Genomic DNA, 21,112 nt, shown 5'->3' with positions numbered 1-21,112 from the left:
CACTGAATACACGGCCAACGTAAAGAAAGCATTGACAGTGGACACTCCGTTATGCCTTTGAAAAGATAAGCAGGTTTCTCTACCTTTACCTGTATATCAAGCATTTCATTTTTTTATGAAACTGAAAACTCTCACACTTCTATCGTTTTTTCCCTAGTTTTACCAATTATCTAAAATGGTAAAGCTGCATTTATTAAAGTTTTGATATATTTTCCCTCCGATGTTAGGATCTGAAGCAAAACCTCCTAAAAGCAACAAAGGCAACAGCACTGTGAGTCTAGCCATATGTTTTGCTCTGTTTCCAGATTCAAGACATCATCAGGATGTCTCATTTGCTGACAGTATTCAGAGCAAGAGAGGACGGTCACGGGGATGTGGATGTGGCCATCCTTCAGGCTCTTCTCAAAGGTAACTACACTGCTTGGCAAAAGTATTTATAACCCTGAAACATATTCCCTTGTCATCATGTTACAACTGCAAACCCCAATGTATTTATTGTTATTTAATGACATACTGGAAGAAGTTTACAATTGCAATGTGGAAGGAAGTTGATACATGATTTTTTACATTTGTTTTACAAATTAAAAAAAACTATAAAGTGTGGAAAGTATTTTTATAAGCCCCTTTTACTCTAGTAAAACCTGTAAATAAAATCCACTGCAGTCAACTGATCTTATAGGTCAGCTAATTTGTAGGTAAATTTGTAATTTAATCTTAGTGTAAATTAAATTGTTCTGTGAAGGTTTCAAACGTTTCTAAGAAAACATTTGAGAACAAATGGCATCATGAAGACCAAGGAACACAGCAGACAAGTCAGATAAGTTACACATTTTGAAATGGCTGTCAAGCTAAACTGACAGGCCAGGCAAGGAGCAGCTGCCCATGGTAACTCTAGAGGAGCTGCAGGGATCCGCATCTAAAGTAAGAGTATTTGCTGACTGAACAACTGTCTTTCATGCACTTTACTTGGGCTACACAGGAAAGTGGTAAGTTTGTTGAACTGTTAAAAAAAAGCCATAAGCAGTCCTGTTTGCAGTTTGACACAGAACATGGTAAACATGTGGAAGAAGGTGCTATGGTCAGTTTTTAGTTTAGACCAGAATTAAACTTTTAGGCTGATATGCAGAGGTGGAAAATCAACACCCATAACACATCCACACAATTAAACATGATGGTGGCAGCATCATGCTGTGGGAATGTCTTTCTCCAGTAGGGACAGAAAAGCTGACGAGTTAAAGGGAAGATGGATGGAGCTAAATATTCTGGATGAAAACCTGGGGCAGACGTTTACCTTCTATTGACCCTAAACATAGAGCCAAAGCTCGTTGGAATAGTTTAGATCAAAGCACATTCATGTTTTAGTGTGCCCTAGTCGAAGCTCATATAAATCAAATTAAGATTCTGTTTCATAAGTTGGAAATTAATGTTCACAGAAGCTCTCCATCCATTCTGAGAGAGCGTTTGCTATTTTGCGACGAAGAATGTCAAAAATTTCAATCACTAGATGTGCAAAGCTCATAGAGACATATGCCAAAATGATTTTTGTTTGTTACGAAATCATATTTTGCTTTCCCTTCACAACTATGCAGGTTTTTGTGTTGGCTTATCACATAAAATCATAGTAGGTGTTTACTGAAGTTTCTAGTTGTAAAGTCACTGTGAACAATTTCAAGGCTTGTGAATACTTGTAAAGGCACTGTGTAAATTTCTGAATGGACTGACTGCAGCACAGACCCACAGCACATTAATGGACTTGAAGGTGAGAATACCTAATGCAATAAACACTTCTCCCAGAGAGGATTATGTTGCCTCTCAGGATACTCAGTCACAAGTCAAAGGTGTCAAATGTAAAGTGATTGAAAACCAACAAGGATTTTTTTGGCATTAATTGACACTGGTTTCACAGAACAATATGTACCGATGTATTTAGAAACATGCAATGCTTCTTCCTGAGCCTCTTTAACATAACTTTAGAGCAGGCCTAATGCATGTTGTGTAGAAGAAGCTCAATGCACTAAAACAATGTGAGTCTTCGTCATTGAACATTCCATTATTGTTCATATTATGATGATCCATCTAACTGGAACCCTTCTAGTTTCCATTAATGAATAGTGAATGAGTGTGTGTGCAGTGGCTATTCTAAGGACATTAACAGTTGATGTAAATCCTTCCATCAGCTTCGAGGACTGGTGAATCACAGGGATCTGAGTCCTGGAAGAGGCAGCTGGGGCTGGCTATAGCATGGAATCGAGTGGACATAGCTGAGACTGAGATTTTCACAGAGGAAAGCCAGTGGAAGGTGAGTTTGATTTAGAGCACCGTGCAGGCTAAAAAGGCAAAAAAAAAAAAAATTTGCATTGCAGCCTTATTCAAAATGATTGCAATGAAACCATGATTAAATATGTTCAGGCACTCGTCGCACTCGCACTTGTCATCTTCCGCTTTATCCGGGACGGGGTCGCAGGAGCAGCAGAGACACCCAGTTTCCCTCTCCCCAGACACTTCCTCCAGCTCCTCCGGGGGGAGCCCAAGGCGTTCCCAGGCCGGCCGAGAGACATAATCCCTCCAGCGTGTCCCCTGGGCGTCCTCCTGGTGGGACCTGCCTGGAACAGCTCCATAGGTAGGCGTCCAGGAGGCATCTGGTATAGATGCCCGAGCCACCTCAACTGGTTCCTCTCAATGTGGAGGAGCAGCGTCTCTACTCCGAGCCCCTCCCGGATGGCCGAGCTCCTCACCCTATCTATAAGGGATTGCCCGGCCACCTTACGGAGGAAGCTCATTTCAGTCGCTTGTATCCGGGATCTCGTTCTTTCGGTCATGACCCAAAGTTCATGGCCATAGGTGAGGGTAGGAACGTAGACCAACCGGTAAATCGAGAGCTTCGCTTTTCGGCTAAGCTCTCTACTCACCACAAAGGACCGGCGCAGCGCCCCCATTAGTGCGGCAGTCACACCGATCCATCTGTTTATCTCCCGCTCCATTCTCCCCTCACACATGAACAAGACTCCAAGATACTTGAACTCCTCCACTTGAGGCAGGAACTCCCTTCCAACCTAAAGAGGGCAAACCACCCTTTTCCGGTCGAGAACCATGCCCTTGGACTTGGACTTGGAGGAGTTGATCTTCATCCCAGCCGCTTCATACTCGGCCGCGAACCACCCCAGTTCATGCTATAGGTCTTGGCTAGAAAGGGCCAACAGGACCACGTCATCTGCAAAATAAAGAGACAAAATCCACTGGTACCCAAACCTGACCCACTTCGGTCTTTGGCTGCGCCTAGAAATCCTGTCCAAAAAAGTTATGATCAGGACCAGTGACAAAGGACAGCCCTGCCGGAGTCCGACATGCACCGGGAACAGGTCCATCGTAGTGCTGACCATGTGAACCAAACTCCTGCTAGTACAGAGACCGGATGGCCTCTAATAAAGGGCCCCAGACTCTGTACTCCTGGAGCAAACCCAACAGGGCACCACGAGGGACACAATCGAATGCCTTCTCCAGGTCCACAAAACACATGTGGACCGGTTGGGCAACCTCCCATGAACCCTCGAGTACCCTGTAGAGGGTATAGAGATGCTCCAGTGTTCCACGGGCGGGACGAAAACCACATTGCTCCTTCTGAAGCCGATGTTTGACTATCGGCTACACTCTCCTCTCCGATACCCTGGCATAGGGCTTAACAGGGAGGCTGAGAAGTGTGATCCCCCTATATGTGAAACACACCCTCCGGTCACCCTTCTTATGAAGGGGGACCACCACCCAAGTCTGCCAGTCCAGAGGCACTGTCCCCGACCACCATGCAGTGTTGAAGAGGTGTGTCAACATCCCCACAACATCCAGAGACTTGAGGTACTCAGGGGGATCTCATCTACCCCCGAAGCCCTACCACCATAAAGATTTTTAACCACCTCGGTGACTTCAGCCTGGGTGATGAAAGAGTCCATCCCCGAGTCCCCATCCTCTGCTTCCACCAGGGAATGTGTGACAGCAGGATTGAGGAGATCCTCAAAGTACTCCTTCCATCGCCCGATAATGTCCCCAGTCGAGGTCAGCAGCTCCCGACCCCCACTGCTTCCCCCGCCTGGGGTGCCTGACAATTTGCAAGAATCGCTTCGAAGCACAACCTGCAGTCCTTCTCCATGGCCTCACCAAACACCTCTCAGGCCCAAGTTTTTGCCTCTGCCACAGCCCAGGCCGTGGCATGCTTGGCCTCACGGTATCCGTTGGCCGCCTCAGGAGTCCCACAAGCCGACCACAGCCGATAGGACTCCTTCTTCAGCTTGACAGCATCACTTAGTGCCGGTGTCCACCACCGGGTTTGGTTATTGCCGCAGCGACAGGCACTGCAGACCTTACGACCACAGCTAAGGTCGGCGGCATCGACAATAGATGCGGAGAACATGTTCCGCTTGAACTCTATGTCTCCGACCTCCAACTCCTGGAATCTGCTAAAAGCTCTCCCAGAGGTAGGAGCTGAATACATCCCAGGCCGAGGGCTCCGCCAGACGTTCCCAACAGATCCTCACTGTACGCTTGGGCATGCCAAGTCTGTCTGGCTTTCTCCTCTTCCAGCAGATTCAACTCACCACCAGGTGGTGATCAGTGGACAGCTCTGCCCCTCTTTACCTGAGTGTCCAAAACATGCGGCCAAAGGTCTAAGGACATGACGACAAAGTTGATCATCTACCTCCTGCCAAGGGTGTCCTTGTGCCAATTGCACTAATGAACACCCTTATGCTTGAATATGGTGTTCATTATGGACAATCAGTTACTAGCACAGAAGTCCACAAATGAAACACCACTCGGATTCAGATCAGGGAGTTCCATTTCTCCCAATCACACCTAACCAGTTGTCACTGTCATTTTCAATGTGGGTGTTGAAGTCCCAACGCAGAATAACGGAGTTCCCGGTAGGGGCACTATGCAGCACCTCCGACAGGGACACCAAGAAGGCCGGGTATTCCGTACTACCGCTCAGCCTGTTGGCCGAAAAGCAGTCAGAGACCTGTCTCAACCCAAAGGTGCAGGGATGCAACTCTCTCATCCACCGGGATAAACCCCAACATGAGACGGCTAAGGTGGGGGGGCAACAAGCAAACCCACCGCAGCCCTCCGCCTCTCCAAGCGGGCCACTCCAGAGTAGAAGAGAGTCAAACCCCTCCACCACGTAAAGGTGGGAGTTCTACTTAGAAATTGTATTTTAGCTAATTCTTTCAATCTATCTATCTATCTATCTATCTATCTATCTATCTATCTATCTATCTATCTATCTATCTATCTATCTATCTATCTATCTATCTATCTATCTATCTATCTATCTATCTATCTATCTATCTATCTATCTATCTATCTATCTATCTATCTATCTATCTATCTATCTATCTATCTATCTATCTATCTATCTATCTATCTATCTATCTATCTATCTATCTACCTACCTACCTACCTACCTACCTACCTACCTACCTACCTACCTACCTACCTACCTACCTACCTACCTACCTACCTACCTACCTACCTACCTACCTACCTACCTACCTACCTACCTATCTATCTATCTATCTATCTATCTATCTATCTATCTATCTATCTATCTATCTATCTATCTATCTATCTATCTATCTATCTATCTATCTATCTATCTATCTATCTATCTATCTATCTATCTATCTATCTATCTATCTATCTATCTATCTATCTATCTATCTATCTACCTACCTACCTACCTACCTACCTACCTACCTACCTACCTACCTACCTACCTACCTACCTACCTACCTACCTACCTACCTACCTATCTATCTATCTATCTATCTATCTATCTATCTATCTATCTATCTATCTATCTATCTATCTATCTATCTATCTATCTATCTATCTATCTATCTATCTATCTATCTATCTATCTATCTATCTATCTATCTATCTATCTATCTATATGGTTTTTGTGCGATTTAAAGGTCATATCTTGATCAAAGATGACACCAAGATTATTTCCATTACTATTGGAGGCCAGATTAGAGCTGTGGATAAACAGAGGAAATTTTCGTCTCATTGGAACACCTGACTGGGATTGGAACAGTAAAACCCACTGGTCTTCTTATCCCAGTAAGCTTTTTGCTCGTTGAGCTTCTCATGAGTTTGGCCAGTGAGGAGAATTAATGGTGCTATTATGTGTATGACTGGTTTAGTAATTGTGCGTTCCAACATAAATATGCATTAGAGATTTTGACTGATATGATAATTAAAGAATAATCCCATCAGATCTCACATGAGATTCATATTCTTCAAACTGGTGTGTTTTCCGCCAACAAAAGAAGGTTCTACCTTTCTTTCTATAGTCCAGCGATCTCCACTGGGCCATGACTTCAGCCCTGGTTGGCAACAACCCCCAGTTTGTGAGCTTGCTGCTGGAGAATGGTGTGTGTCTGAGGGATTTCCTGCAGGATGACGACACCCTGTGTGAGCTCTACAGACAGCTGCCCAACTGCTTTTTTCTGTACAAGCTGGCCCAGAGGGTGAAACGTGTCAGCGGCAGCAGCAGGAGCAGGAGCAAGGTACTGGGTAGGAAGGTAGGGGAAACGATCTCCCTGACTCATGTCTCTGATGAAGTGCGCCACCTGCTGGGAAATTTTACAAAACCCATCTATCCTTCATCCACCATGACGTACCACCTGTCCATGGACACCTCAGTATCTGTAAGTATGCTTACCCAACTTGCTTGCCTATGGCCATCTATATGTACAACATTCTGCATTTTTCATAATTTTCATAATTGATAACTGGTGGGTAATCCAAACCAGTTTAAAGAAAATTATTAAAGTTTTTCAGTAATCCAATATTAGTAATAGAAGTAATATTAGTAGCAGGTATTAGCTAGTTTCTAATTAATGTATGGTTTTAAATTTGACCTTGGAATTGAAATACCAGTGCCAAAAAAATTTTATGCTGTAGTGGTTAATTTTAAGCCATTTGGTTAATTTGCCACCTCAAAATATATTCTTTCCCATTAGTAAAAATGTATTATGTTTCATTTGAATATTTGAAAAATAATTTAGAAATCCAAATATCACAGTATATTGAACTGTAGTTTTCTTCATGTTTTTCAATTTGTTGTTTTTTTTATACAAAATGTAATAAAATATGCTAAAATTGTTGTTAATTTATCTTTCATGTGAAACAATTCAGATTACAGCTTTCAAAATTTAAAAAAAGCCTGCAATGTCCTGCAGTTATTGTCTCTTCTGGTTTACTTGTATAAAAAGCTTTAGCTTTAGCTTTTTTAGCATAATCTCTCAATATATATATATGTGTATGTATATATTTTTTCATTCCACACTTTATTCAGTGGGTAAAAAAATCCTACAATATCAGGGGAACAGCGCTAGGCTGGTTTAAATCTTATTTGTCTGACAGATTCCAGTTTCTTCATGTAAATGATAAATCATATTTAAACTCCAGGGTTAATTGTGGAGTACCACAGGGTTCAGTACTTGGGCCAATTCTCTTTACTATATATATGCTTCCAATAGGTAAAATTATCAGGCAGCATAGAATAGATTTTCACTGTTACGCTGATGACACTCAGCTTTACTTATCCATGAATCCTGATGAGCCCAACCAGTTAGATAGACTACAAGCATGTCTTGAAGATATAAAAACTTGGATGACTTTAATATATTATATTTATATTATATTATATATATATATATATATATATATATATATATATATATATATATATATATATATATAATATTATATTATATTACATTATATTATATTAATAATAATATTAATGTGGAAACTATTTACCTCTTGCATTGAATGGCAATACTGGTTTAATTCCAGTATTTCCAGTTAAAATTTATCACTACCATTGTTTTTGTTTAGTATTTAGTGAAAATTATTTTTAATCCCAAGAATTTCCTGAGATCATTTACTCCTCTATCTCTGACAGCTTAATGGGAGTTTACCTGACCAGTTAATCCATAAAATCCAATCCCTGACTTCTCTTTCAGGTTTTCAAAGATCAGACAACTTTCCAGGATCCATTGAGGGAGGATGGAGTTGAGGCTCAGAAGGATGCAGGCAGAGACCTTTTCCTTTGGGCTGTTGTCCAGAACAACAAGGAGCTGGCTGAAATCGCCTGGGAGCAGGTAATTTAAAACCCCTGCACAAACAAAATGAAAGCAACTTCAAAGTGGTTTTTGTATACAACTCTGCATTCTCTGTGTGCACAGTGTAAAGACTGCATGTCTGCTGCTTTGGCTGCCAGTAAGATCCTGAAGAAAATGGCAGAGGAGGGAAGTGATGCAGACGAGACTCAGGACATGCTGGAGCTCGCCAGTCATTATGAAAATCACGCGATTGGTATGAGACAGAGGTATAGAGAACCTTTACTAACAGGGCTGGGATTTATTGACCTACATTTGTGTCTTCAGGTGTGTACAGCAAGTGCCATAACAGTGATGAGGAGCGAGCCCAGAAGCTGCTGGTTCGGATGTCACCCCTTTGGGGCAAGACAACGTGCCTGAGGCTGGCGCTGGAGGCTGATGATAAAAACTTTGTGGCTCAGTCAGGTGTTCAGGTAGAGCAGATTTCAAATTTTATTTAGTTTTTATAAATCAAGACATGTAGCATTTCAAAGTGTGTGGACTTCACCAACAAAATGAAGTACAGTGCCCTGCAAAATAATTCATACCTTGTGAAATGTTTCACATTTTTGACATTGGCATGAAGATCAATTAACGTACGAGACAGCAAGAAAGCTGAGAAGAAGCTTAAGGCAGAGTTACAGCTTTTTACAGAGCACATTTTCAATCCATCATCTGAAAATGAAGAGTTTGGGACAACTGCGAGCCATCTAGAACATGGACGTCCACCTAAACACAAAGGCCAGGCAAGGAAAGCGTTAATCAGAGAGGCAGTCAAGAGGCTTATTGTAACTCTGAAGGAGCTGCAGATATGCATAGCTTAGGTGGTAGAACCAGGGGACGAGACAACTATTAGTGATGCACTCCACAAATCTGATCTCTATGGAAAAGCTAGCAAAAAGAAAGCAACAAGAAGTCCTGTTTGGATGGAACAAAATACAGGGAAATGTTGGAAGAAAAAGACCTGATACAAGGGCAGAGGCTCACCTGCCATTAGGACAACTCGTCCACATAAAAGAAGTGCATTGAAGTTTGTGGTTGTAATGTGACAAAATGAGAAAAAGGTCGATGTATATGAATACACTCACATGTGACTGCATATTTAATAATTTAAAAGTAAAGTTAATTTAACTTCATGTCTGTTTATTTTGCTCCAGTGTTTAAGATCCCTGTAAGGGATTTTTTTTTTTTAAGTCTGCCCTCTCATAACCAAAATATTGTGATGAAACAATTTATGCAACACTGCCTCTGATAAGACGCTTGTGTTTTAGGCTCTTCTAACCCAAATCTGGTGCGGTGAGATTTCAGTCGTCAATCCTGTGTGGAAGGTGCTGGTCTGTATGGTCTTCTTCCCACTGATCTACACCAACTTTCTTGTTTTCAGGTGAATTCTTACTGAGAGTAATTTCATAAATGAACACTCAGGAATTTATAAATTATATGTCGTTCCACATTTATTTTGCACATCTGTTCATATCTGTTGGTCCGGTGATTCTTTCTAGGAGTGTTGAACTCATTCAGAGAGACAATGAGAGGAAAGAGGAGCTGAAGAATTTGGAGAAAGTGACAGGAAGCACTTGGAGGACAGATGAGTGTTGCCCGTGAGTGTACAATCTCTGTTTTATTTAATTTATGACCCATACGACATTTGCCATCAGTTCAATCTGTAAGATTTTATATGACCATCTCAAGTTTTACTTCTTTTATAAGCCACAATAATTGATTAAATGAGAGTTACGGGGATGTTTCTGCCCACAGTGAGCAGAATAGGAACATTCTGGGCTGCTGGTCCAAACTGGAGGGACTGTACTGCTCTCCTCAGGTCAAGTTTTACGGAAACATCGTCTCGTATTTCGCCTTCCTGTTGCTGTTTGCCGTGGTGCTGCTGATCGACTTCCAGAGTACGCCATCTACACGAGAGCAGCTGCTCTACATTTGGCTGATCTCTCTGGTGTGTGAGGAGATCAGACAGGTAAGACAAATATAATGAGCACTTGTTGATATCCTGCTGCATCCACACTTGATGGAAAGATGTGTAAAAAGCCTTAAAACAAATCAATATTTTATTGCAGTTGTACATTCTCACCCTGAAAAGAACTAAATGAAACTTTTAATTTGATTTGAAAACTTTCATTTAGCAGGAATAAACCATAATAGTCCATTTAAAATAAATGAACCTGATGCATTTCATTTAGATATACACTGGTGGCTTTTGATATGGCCCACATGGTAAGGGTGTCATTAAAAAGGTATGCATACGAGCCCCATATAAAAATAGAACCTATTTTTCCTTCAATTGCTCCCCAAACAAGTTTTCTATTGCTTTTTTGCACGTGCAGTCAATGGGGAAATTATTGGGAGTTTTAGCTGGAACTCTGTGCTTTGGCCAGATTAAACTAAGATTGACCTTTTCAGGAACAAACACTACAGCTGGGTTGGACATGAAGGATAAATGTGTAGAAAAGTATCTCATGCCCACTGGTAAGTATGGTGGAGGACCTGTAATTGTGCAGGCCTGTTTTTCCTCCTAAGAACCCTGTTACAATGCATTGCACCATGAACTAATACCAGGATATTTTAGATAAAAATCAGGTGTACTCAACCAAAACACTGAGACTGGGTATTTCAGCAGGATAAGGATCCAGAACAAATAGCCAAATAAAGACAGAAATTGTCCACCAGACCCAAATCAACCTTCTTCCATGGCCATCTCTGTCCCCAGACATACTGTACATCCTATAGAAAGCCTGTAAGGTGAGCTGAAGAGAAGAGAGCATAAGAAGCGACTCAGGATTCTGGACAATTAAGAACAGGGACATGAATCTCCAGTCCTCTAGGGTCGGTGTCCTGCAACATTTAAATGTGTCCCTGCTCTAACAGACCTGATTCAAGTGGCTGAATTACCTTGTCAGCATGTAATCAAGTTCTACAGAGTTCTACAGAGTGATTTAGGTGTGCTGAAAAAATACATTGTAGGATCCCAGTCCTAGAGGACTGGAGTTTAACATATCCTGATGTAGAGATGTTGTGCAAAAAGGAATAATTAAAGATCTCTCTCTATATGCGCCAACATTATTTTAGATGTCTAAGTGATATCCTATTGGCAAAAGGGAGAGGTGCAAAGTGTTAACAGCAGGGGTGCCAATAAGTGAGATGCTGGTGAATTTGTTCACTAATTCAAATTTTTTTTTTTATCATTATGATTAGGATGAATTTATTTTCAGGCTTTCTACACACCCTTACCAGGTTTATGTATGTGGTTGTTAAGTGTGCTGTATGAGCAAAACTATTTTCCTTTTCTTGTGTTACCTTTTAGAGAATCATTTCTACATCAACAAATTAACAATAAACAGACCGAAGTTATACAGCACTTTTCCAGTCATACGACCACTTAAAGCACTTTATGCCATGGCCACATTCACCTAATCTCGTACACATTCATATACCGGTATGCAGATCGGTAGTCAGCTTGAGGTTCATGCCTTGCCCAGGGGCACAATGACATGTGACAGGAGGAAGCTGAAATCGATAGCAAGACGACTGCTCTTCCACCTGAGTTGCAGTCTCCTCACCATGAATAACTTTATAATATTTGTTCTCTTGAAATGAAAAGCTGTGCAGCTTAGCAAATGATTAGAATGTTTCCCTTATTCACACTATATTCAGTTAATGTTTAGATCTTTGTTTTCTGTCTCAGCTCTTCCATGATCCTGATGGTTTTGGGTTTTGTAAAAAAGCCAAGATGTACATTCACGAGCTGTGGAACCTTTTGGACATCCTGTCCATCCTATTGTTCTGTGTGGGACTTGGATTCAGGTACTTTCTCTGTCTCTCAGACAAACATGGGAGGTCTTTCAAGCCACTAAATAATCTATGATTGTCCAACTGTTTTACTTTAGGCTGACAACCGAGCTGTTCTACGCAGGTAAAATCATCCTGTGCATCGACTTTGTGGTGTTCTGCCTCCGCCTCATGGCCATCTTCACCATCAGTCGAACACTGGGACCTAAAATCATCATAGTCAAGAAGATGGTGAGGGGTTTAATGATCAACCCAATATAATGTGGAAACAACAGTGGAGCGTTGCACTTCATGACTCTTATGCACCTCTAGTCCTTAAACTTGTATTTGGAGATAACATTTTCTCAGCAGGGTACAGAGTCCTTAGTATGTTTTGTCTTGTAAATCAAGGAAAAAATGATGTGTCTTTATAGATGTTGTTCTGCTTCCTGTTTTCTAAATCTGAGTTTCTAAAAAAGAAACTGCTTAAATTAGTTATTCTCATTAAGAATGAGACATTTCCCATAAGGTAATTTTTCTCATCAAAGCCTTTAGTGCAACATTTAACCCGTCAATCTGATCCTTTGCATTACTCACCGACAACCTTTCGACACATGTACAGTGTCACACCCCTTAATCTTTGTCACATTTTCTCAAATCGCACCACAAACTTTAGTGTATTTTGGAGGGATTTTATTTGTTATACCAACAGGAATAAATGCATAGGGAAGTGGAAGGATAAATGTTCAGGGGACGTTCTTGCAGTAATGACTCCCTGGGAGAGCCCCTCCAAATATAATGCCACCCCTCCAAAATTTGACTCTGCTACAGGTTAAAATGCCCCACAATCTAATGCATGAAAGCTAGTCTCCTTATTCTGAGCAGCAAGCAGGGGTTGTCTACCTAACACAAGAGGAGACCATCTCCCAATTGACAGCACATGCACAAAAACAACAGAGAACCTGCTCACCCTTTCTAATGCCTCTCTGGGCAACTACCCCTATAAAAACTACAGCTATACATGGTTTTAAATATTTTTAAGCTGATAATATTAATGATGACAAATAACTACCCGCAGATATGTCTGTTCACATAAGAATCGGGAAAAAAACATTGATCTTTATTTTCCTATAAGCATTTACTCCTGTCATTCACTTTTTTTGTAATGTCAGGTTGCTGTTTGCAGCATACTGATAATACATCCATACTACAGCAGTAAATGTTTGTTCTTACATTCGTAAGAAGGGCCCAAAATTGTACTACAAAATTTGGGAATTTAAGTCTCTGGAATTCAAAATGGGAAGTATGTAGGGACCATGTCTCAGAGTGTTTAATACAAAGCTGCTCTATCTTAAAATGATCTGTTTCAGCTAATTTAATCCATGTCTTTAATGTTGTTGGTGCAGAGAGTATATCTGGTCCTGACTCACATATTTCTCTTTTTAAGAAGAAATTGGATAATTATATGTGTCAGTAACTGCAGTTCGATTTGTTTTCCGTCTTTTTGGCTTACAACTGATTTAATTTTGTGCTCCAGATGATGGATATGTTCTTCTTCATGTTTCTGCTGAGCATCTGGGTTGTGGCGTACGGTGTTGCCAAACAAGGCATCCTCATCCATAATGACAGTCGGCTGGACTGGATCATCCGTGGGGCTGTTTACGAACCGTACCTTATTATATTTGGAAGTTTCCCTGAAAATATTGACAGTGAGTGGAGCAGTGCACTGTGTAGTTTTATTACGTGAGAAAAGGCATAATTTGTGTGCATATAAAACTAGTTTTCTCAGTGATACTGCATGTTCCAGTTTCAGTGTTTTGTGTCCTGCAGATGCTCATTTCAACATAGAATCATGCAGCATGAATGGTACGGATCCTCTGAAGCCCAAGTGTCCTGTGCTGAATGAAAACCAAATGCCAGCATTCCCAGAGTGGCTCACTATCATCATGCTTTGCGTTTACTTGCTCTTTGCCAACATACTGCTGCTCAACCTCCTCATAGCTATCTTTAAGTGAGTCTTTAGCATCACACCATCCGCCAGCTTTCGTCTCCAACATAATCAATCTGTAAATCTTTCACCTGTGCAGCTTCACGTTCCAGGAAATCCAGGACAACACGGACAAGATCTGGAAGTTTCAAAGATATGAGCTGATTAAGGAGTACCACAGCCGCCCAGCAGCCCCTCCACCTTTCATAATCCTGAGTCATCTCTGCCTCTTCATCAGGAATATGGTGCAATGCTGTCCCCGCATCAGTCACAATGAGTTCAGTAAGGCCTTAGTCCCTGATTTCTAGATGTGTCATAATTAACAAGAGGTGATCTCAGGTCCACTGCTTTTGATGGACTTCTTAATGTGCTGAACTGTGCTGTACTACTGCAAAAGAACTCAAACAGTGTTTAAAATTGCTTCCTGTCACAAACAATCATTAACTGTCTGTATTAGGAGTACAGGTAATGTCATACTGTGTGTGTAATAGAGCAATTGTTGTATAATTGGATTTCACACATTTAAATCAAAGACAAAATTCTTAAAAGTTGACATTTATGCACTTTTTGGCATCTTATGTTAACAATCAGCACCGTAAGTACATCTAGCATTACTAAAACAGTAGTCTTGGTAATTCTAGCGTCAATATCAATGAGAATTTACTGTATTGATGCTGAAAAAAGTCGTTACACAAAAATAACTTGCACATTGAAGTGTGTTGTCAGCTTAGCCGGATAACGTTTTAGGTATAGTGTGTTCATTGATAGAAAAAATCTGATTTTTGAGTTTCTGACTGACGGAGCGCTGTCTGCTAAAACCAGCCGCCACAGAGACAGTTTCTTCCCCCTGGCTGTTTCACTGATCAACACTTGACACTTAAGAACAACATCATGCATACTTGGAATGAACTTACATTATATTTTCTTGTAAAGTCACTTGTGTATATATGTACATTTAAAATATATTTTTATTTCCATTTATTGATATTGAAAAAAAAAAATAATCAAAGTGTACCATAGTCAAACTCCTTGTTTGTTTGCACAAACTTGGCAATGATGCTGATTCTAATCGATTCAATCTGAAAATCAGCCAATTTCAGTCAAAAGAGGGTTTGTAGATGCATTTCCAAATATTTTAGGTTGTTGAAGGTCCTTCTCAAGTTCTTGTTTTGTCCTTGGCTGTGTTTTCCATATTTTACTGTCCAGTTCTTATACCTGATGATGACAGCCTGTTGTGAAGGGTGTGGAGAACTAAAAAGTCAGGATGAAAGAATACATAAAGCTAATAAACAGTCTCTAAAAGTCTGAAAAATTAATTAAAGACCTGACTTGGTAGCTGAGAGATACCATATATTTCAACTAATCGTACACTAGAATCACATTTCCAGCTAAAACTCTAGGAATCACTTTTTTGTTTGTTAAAATACTTTATCTTTTAATCTATCTAAATGGAAACAAGTTGTCTTTTTATCACAAACGTCTGGTAGCTAATATATAGAGATCCTATTTAAACCGGTTCTTCGCCATGTTGTGCAGACACAGCACTGGCTCTTCCTTGAGTTTTAGGTGCTTTGAATGTCTGAATGAATTTATAAGTTGTAAGGTACTTGACTGAAAATGAGGAGAAAAAGCAGCCTATGTCCAACTACAAACTTTGAAAGGTCTCCTAAAAGCCTGAGTAACTGCTTATTTAAAGCAACATAAAAGATTACAAGATATTTTGACACTTTGGAAGGAAAATACTGCTTCGTTTATATACCTCCCTCAGAGTCAGTGCTGTCTGTTTTTACACTGTATGTTATGCCTTGTCACTGAGCCCAAACAGAAACAAAATTAAAGATGAGGGTTATACAAGTCACACCACACATTTTTTTTCAGAGAATAAGCTTGAGCTGATAGAGGATGAGGAGCTGTTGTCCTGGGAGGCCTTGATGAAGGACAAATACATGCTGTCTGCTCGGCTGGAGCAGAGCCAGAGTATGGAGAGGCGCATCCTGGATACATCCCAAAAGTAAAATCCTGCAGAAAGTTATTCTCTACTCTGTTTTTTAGTCAAATCCAGGCTACTAAATAACAACATGCCTCCATGTGAGGTTTTGAACTAAAGCTATGCAGAATAACATAAATGGTCCTGTGGGCCAAACTTTAAAATACAACATTGTTTGAGTTAAACTCATGTTAAATCTTAAACCAAAATTTTCTGTATTTATAACAAATCAAACTCATTTGTCCTGAAAAATATTTTTTTAACTCATCATTTTTGTTTGATCTATGGGAATTACTTGCTTTGTTGCATTAACTGTAAGTAGTTTACTTACATGATTTGTTTCATATAAAACTTGAAAAAATGTGGTTTTATTGGTTCAACTGCTGCTAATGTGAATTTCAGTCACTCATATTGCTTTCGTTTGTTTCCTGAGGGTTACCACCTTAACTGAAAAATGGGAGAGCGAAGAAGAAACAACCTCCACTGCAGTGATGAGGAGATTGGAAAAACTAGAGGAGCAGGTTAACAACTGATTTTTTCTCAATCACTTTCTTAACTGTTTTCTCCCTTAATGTTGCTTCTGGATAACAGTATACAAATACATTTTTTATTTCCACATGTCAAATGAGGAAAACAACCCTTCTCCATCATTGTCTGTGCAGCTGGTTACATTATTGGTTGTTTGTGTCTCCAGGTCACACAGTCAGCCAAAGCACTGCAGTGGATTGTGGACAGTCTGATATCTCAGGGTGTTCCTGCAAAAGAAACTCAACCGCAGAGTATAAACCGTTAAAGTTCCTCAGTCACACTCTTTCATTCACATTGTTTCTGTGTTATGTAGAGTTATACGATGCCTTTTTGTTGGCTCTTTCATGCAGGCCCGACTGTTCCAGATGAGTCCTCCAACTATTTAAGGAACGCAGCTGAGAAAGAGGGCAGGTTCCACGTGAAGTCCCGTGAGCTTTACTACCCGAAGACCAAAATTGAACGCTTCCCTGTGCCAGAGGAGTACGTAACTTGGCAGGTACTTCACAAACAGTGCTCTGAAACAGTTTTACATACCTCTTGTACATTTTCATATTTTGTTACGCTACAAAGTGGTGGATAATTGTGAAAAGGAAGGCAAATTATACACATTTTTCAACATTTTTTGCACAAGAAATCTGAAATGTGTGACATCCATTGGTATTGCATTATGTGCAATATTTGTAAGTGTTTTCGTTTGTGGAGAACCAAATTACAGGCAGGAGAAAGACAGTTTAATGACAAGGTGAGTTTTTTATTATAACAAGAAGGATGACAAACAGGTTTAAATCCATGTGAGAACAGATAAATCTGGCAAACCAAAACTAAAACTGAGAGGTTTTAATACTTGGGAGGGTGAATACCAGAATGAAAGCAGATGAGTCTAATTTGTGGATGGAAACCAGCTGAGAGAGTCCAGGAAGAAGGAAAAGTATTAAAGGAAATATTTAAAAGTTCAACTGGAAAGCAAAGTCTAAACAGAGCAGGACTAGAAAACACGAGACTAAAGAGATGAAAAACTTAGAAACAGCCCAGACAAGGATCACAGGAAATAAATGGAAAACCGTGCTTGGGCAAAGACAGTTATTCACAAAAAAAACAGGAACTGAGAACTACACCGAGAATGATAACTAGGATCAATCAACACAGAATCACAATTTAAGTTCACAGAACTTAAGTAAATGGATTACAGAGCTAAAGGGAAATTGATATAAAAGTGAACTAAAATTACAAGAATAAACCAAAACTAGTAGTATACTACATAAAAGACTAAAGATACAAAATAAATCAAAAAATCAGAACCAGAGTTAAATCAATCATTGCAGTGTTTTCTACCAGTGTTTTGCATGTCGGTCAGAAGGTTATACCCAAAGTGCCATTCTCTACCTACCGACTCTGTCCCCTTCAACTCCTGTGGCAAAGAAATAAATTTGTATGGCTTTTTTTTACTCTTCCATAAGGACACAACTAATAAACATGTGGTTAAGGGGTTTTCAAACCTGAGCTCTGAATCTCTGTATCTCCCCCACAGTCAGTAAGGGTATCTTGGCTGCCTCTCTGATTAATGCTTCCAGTGCATTAGTTGGCGGCTTAGGTGGATGACCATACCTTGTTTTATGTTGAAAACCATGTATTATTTTTTATAAGATTCACAGTTATGCATAGCCTTGTGTGGGTCTGTCATATAAGATCCTAATACAATACATCGTTTCTGGTTGTAATTCACAAAATGTGGGAACGTTCAAGGGTGTGAGTACATATGCAGCCGTGGCACATCTATTCATTCTCAAAATCACAGCTCAGAAAATATGCTCAGGATTTATGAATTCGGATGTTTATCTCTTCTTTTCGGCAGGTCAGCTTCAGCTTATACATGCCGCCCTATTACAGTGCTCAAGACGGTGACGGCCATGTCGCTGGGTATGTTTTCATAAAGGTACCTCCCTCTAATGATCAGGCCCTTTAGTCCTTCTCTGCATAAACCTTTTTTATCTGTACTTTTTCCTTTAATCCTAGATCTGAACCAGAAGACTTAGATAATTATAGGTAAGTTAAATCATAAGGTATACCTGATATTCAGTAACCTCATGAGCACATCTTGGTTATGGATCTGGTCATCATTAGAAACCCAGGAGGGAGGACAGGCATCAGGGGAAGAGGCGCACTCAGCCGCCTTGGTCCAAACCTGAACTTAGACCTCGTGGTTACACGGTAGGTCATCTAACATCCTTTCATGGCTTTAAAAAGTTTGTCACTCAGATCTAAAGAGTTTGAAATTGGATTTTTCAGGTGGAGAGACAATGAGATGTCTGTGCTGGAGTACTTGGCGCTTTTGAAGGAGAACGGGATATCTTTAGCTCTCCCTGGGGTGGGTGCTTGTTGGCTCACTTTTTGGTTTGTTTAACATCTTGGTGAAGTACATTTGTTCATCTGTATTTTCTAAATGTTCAGGGCGCCGTTGACTCTGTGGATCACCTGCCAGGAAATCTGAAGAAAATTCTGAGAAATACGTTATTTGAAGCCCTAAACGTAAAAGTATCAGAGGGAACAAAGGTCCGTTTGGCGTTTGGATATTTTGGTTTCACTTCCATTAAGAAATATATGTGTATGTGAGCATGCACTGTGCGATCTGTTGCTAGTTGCTGAAGAAAAATGATTTATCGGATAATAAAGTATCTCATCTCAAGTAGAAGCACTTTAAAAATCTCAGTTGTTGTCAAATCGCTACCAACGACACACATTCCCTAAATTATTTCCGTATAAGATCTCAACAAAAGAGCTGTTTACAGTGGCGGTTACAGTGCCATGCAAAAATATTCATACCCTTTAAACCTTTTCACATTTTGTCACAACTAGAAATTTCAGTTAACTTTGTGCAATTGACCTAAAGAAAGCATAATTGTGTAGTGTATGGAAAGAAATACTTAATTTTTAACATTGTGGCATGGATTTATATTCAGCCCCCTTTACTCTAATACTTTGAAGTAAAATCTATCCATAGAACCATTTTCTATACCTGTTTCTTCCATGCAGGGTTGTGGGGGTTCTGGTGCCTACCTCCACTGGTCAATGGACAAAAGAGGGTTACAACCTGGATAGATTAACAGTCCAAGGGCAACAGAGAAGACAACCACTCATTTACTCACTCAGACCTAAAACAATTTAGAGAGACCTGTTAACAGTGGGAGCACCCAAGACCTTTGTGTGCATGAAGAGAACAAACAAAATCAAAGTAGAAAGGCCCTACCTGGCGTGTGAACCCAGCACCTTCTTGCTGCAAGGCAGTAGTGCTAACAACTGTACATCCATGCAACCTCTAATCAAAAAAGAGTTCAACCAAATGTTCTAACAAATCACCAATTACTAACAGACTATACTTGTGTACAATTCAATCTCAGTATAAATACAGCTGTCCTGTTAAAGCATCTGAGGTTTTTTATAGAGCATGAGTGAGCAAACCTGCAAGACATGGCCTTCCACCCAAATGGATAGGCTGGGAAAGGAGAGCATTAAACAAGAGAAAAGGCCAGGAGGCCCATGGTAGCTTTGGAGGAACTGTAAAGAACCACAGCCCTGGTGCTCTCCACAAATCTCACCTTTTGAATGAAAGCCACAATATGTCCAGTTTACAGTTTGCCACAGGCCATTTAGGCCATTAATGTGTTCTGGTTAGATGACACCAAAATGTAACTTTCTGGCCAACATTAAAAAATGTTGTGTGGTGAAAAACTAACAATGTACATCACCCTGAACACTCCATATCCACAGTGAAGCATGGTGGTAGGGATGATTTTGTTCAGCTGGGACAGGAAAGCTGGTGAGAGTTGACGGGGAGAGGAAGAAAACCTGCAAAAGATGTTGAGACTGGGGTGGAGGTTCACTTTCCAGTAGGAGCAGAACCTTCTATACATACAGTCTGAGCTGCAGTGGGGTGATTTGGATCAAAGCATTTACATGTGTTAGAATGACCCAGTCAAAGCCCAGAACTAACTCCCATTGAGTCTGTGACTAGATGTTCACTAAAGCTACTTTATTTTTAAATAAGTCATGTATCCTTTTCCTTTTACCTTACATGTATGCTACTTTGTGCTGCTCCTGATGAAAAACATTGAAGTCTTTGTTTGTCATTCATTCATTCATTGTCTGTGGGTGTAACCTAACAAATTGTAGAAAGGTTCATTTTTGCAAACTCCTGTCTTTGGAAAAGTAACGTGAGATGTCTGTAATTAAGTTAAACACAGTTTCATTAATGGGTCAACCCGGCATAAACTAAGACCAGCAATACAGGAAAACTGCAATAAAACTTCTCTTTATAAAGATCATAATGTTTAGTTTCTAATTTATGGTCTCATTAGATTAGACATAAATCAGTTGGTTTCAGGCTTTACCACTTTAACAAGACTATTAATAGAACATGTTTGCTTTTATGAATCCATGTTCCTTCATGCATTAATTTAGGTTCTCTTTGGGAATAATGTTTATTTGCTGAGTTGAGTAATGATGATGCATTTCTTGATCTGTACTGGATTGTGTTTCAGGTTTCTGAGGGCTACACGGATGACTGCAGGAACACAGACAACGCCTGGGTGGAAACAACGGTTCTAAATATTCACCTGGACAGAACAAGCCAAGTGATGGTGGACCTTAACAACATGGTGGGGAGGTTTTACTTTATTT

At 40.3% G+C, this 21,112-nt stretch overlaps 1 protein-coding gene across 2 annotated transcripts in view; it reads left to right on the top strand.

Annotated features, from left to right (window-relative positions):
• trpm2 (transient receptor potential cation channel, subfamily M, member 2) overlaps positions 1-21,112 on the top strand; it is a 29,688-nt gene that overhangs the window by 6,030 nt on the left and 2,546 nt on the right. Inside the window, exons 8-31 of one of the 2 annotated variants that reach the window (XM_047371476.1) lie at positions 306-408; positions 2,178-2,299; positions 6,342-6,698; positions 8,022-8,159; positions 8,244-8,373; positions 8,445-8,590; positions 9,428-9,540; positions 9,659-9,757; positions 9,915-10,128; positions 11,854-11,972; positions 12,056-12,188; positions 13,474-13,645; positions 13,767-13,947; positions 14,024-14,205; positions 15,802-15,934; positions 16,344-16,431; positions 16,605-16,689; positions 16,789-16,934; positions 18,291-18,355; positions 18,452-18,481; positions 18,560-18,646; positions 18,725-18,803; positions 18,887-18,988; positions 20,974-21,090. In XM_047371476.1, coding sequence (XP_047227432.1) covers positions 306-408; positions 2,178-2,299; positions 6,342-6,698; positions 8,022-8,159; positions 8,244-8,373; positions 8,445-8,590; positions 9,428-9,540; positions 9,659-9,757; positions 9,915-10,128; positions 11,854-11,972; positions 12,056-12,188; positions 13,474-13,645; positions 13,767-13,947; positions 14,024-14,205; positions 15,802-15,934; positions 16,344-16,431; positions 16,605-16,689; positions 16,789-16,934; positions 18,291-18,355; positions 18,452-18,481; positions 18,560-18,646; positions 18,725-18,803; positions 18,887-18,988; positions 20,974-21,090 — 3,141 coding nt within the window. Of the gene's footprint in view, positions 1-305; positions 409-2,177; positions 2,300-6,341; positions 6,699-8,021; positions 8,160-8,243; positions 8,374-8,444; positions 8,591-9,427; positions 9,541-9,658; positions 9,758-9,914; positions 10,129-11,853; positions 11,973-12,055; positions 12,189-13,473; positions 13,646-13,766; positions 13,948-14,023; positions 14,206-15,801; positions 15,935-16,343; positions 16,432-16,604; positions 16,690-16,788; positions 16,935-18,290; positions 18,372-18,451; positions 18,482-18,559; positions 18,647-18,724; positions 18,804-18,886; positions 18,989-20,973; positions 21,091-21,112 lie in introns of those variants that run through there. The other variant, XR_007039136.1, reaches the window with a different exon arrangement.

This window comes from Girardinichthys multiradiatus, chromosome 7, assembly GCF_021462225.1.
Source record: "Girardinichthys multiradiatus isolate DD_20200921_A chromosome 7, DD_fGirMul_XY1, whole genome shotgun sequence".
NCBI classification, from domain to species: Eukaryota; Metazoa; Chordata; class Actinopteri; order Cyprinodontiformes; family Goodeidae; genus Girardinichthys; species Girardinichthys multiradiatus.
The sequence above is the reverse complement of the archived record's forward strand: the minus strand, read 5'-3'. Positions and strand labels throughout refer to the sequence as shown.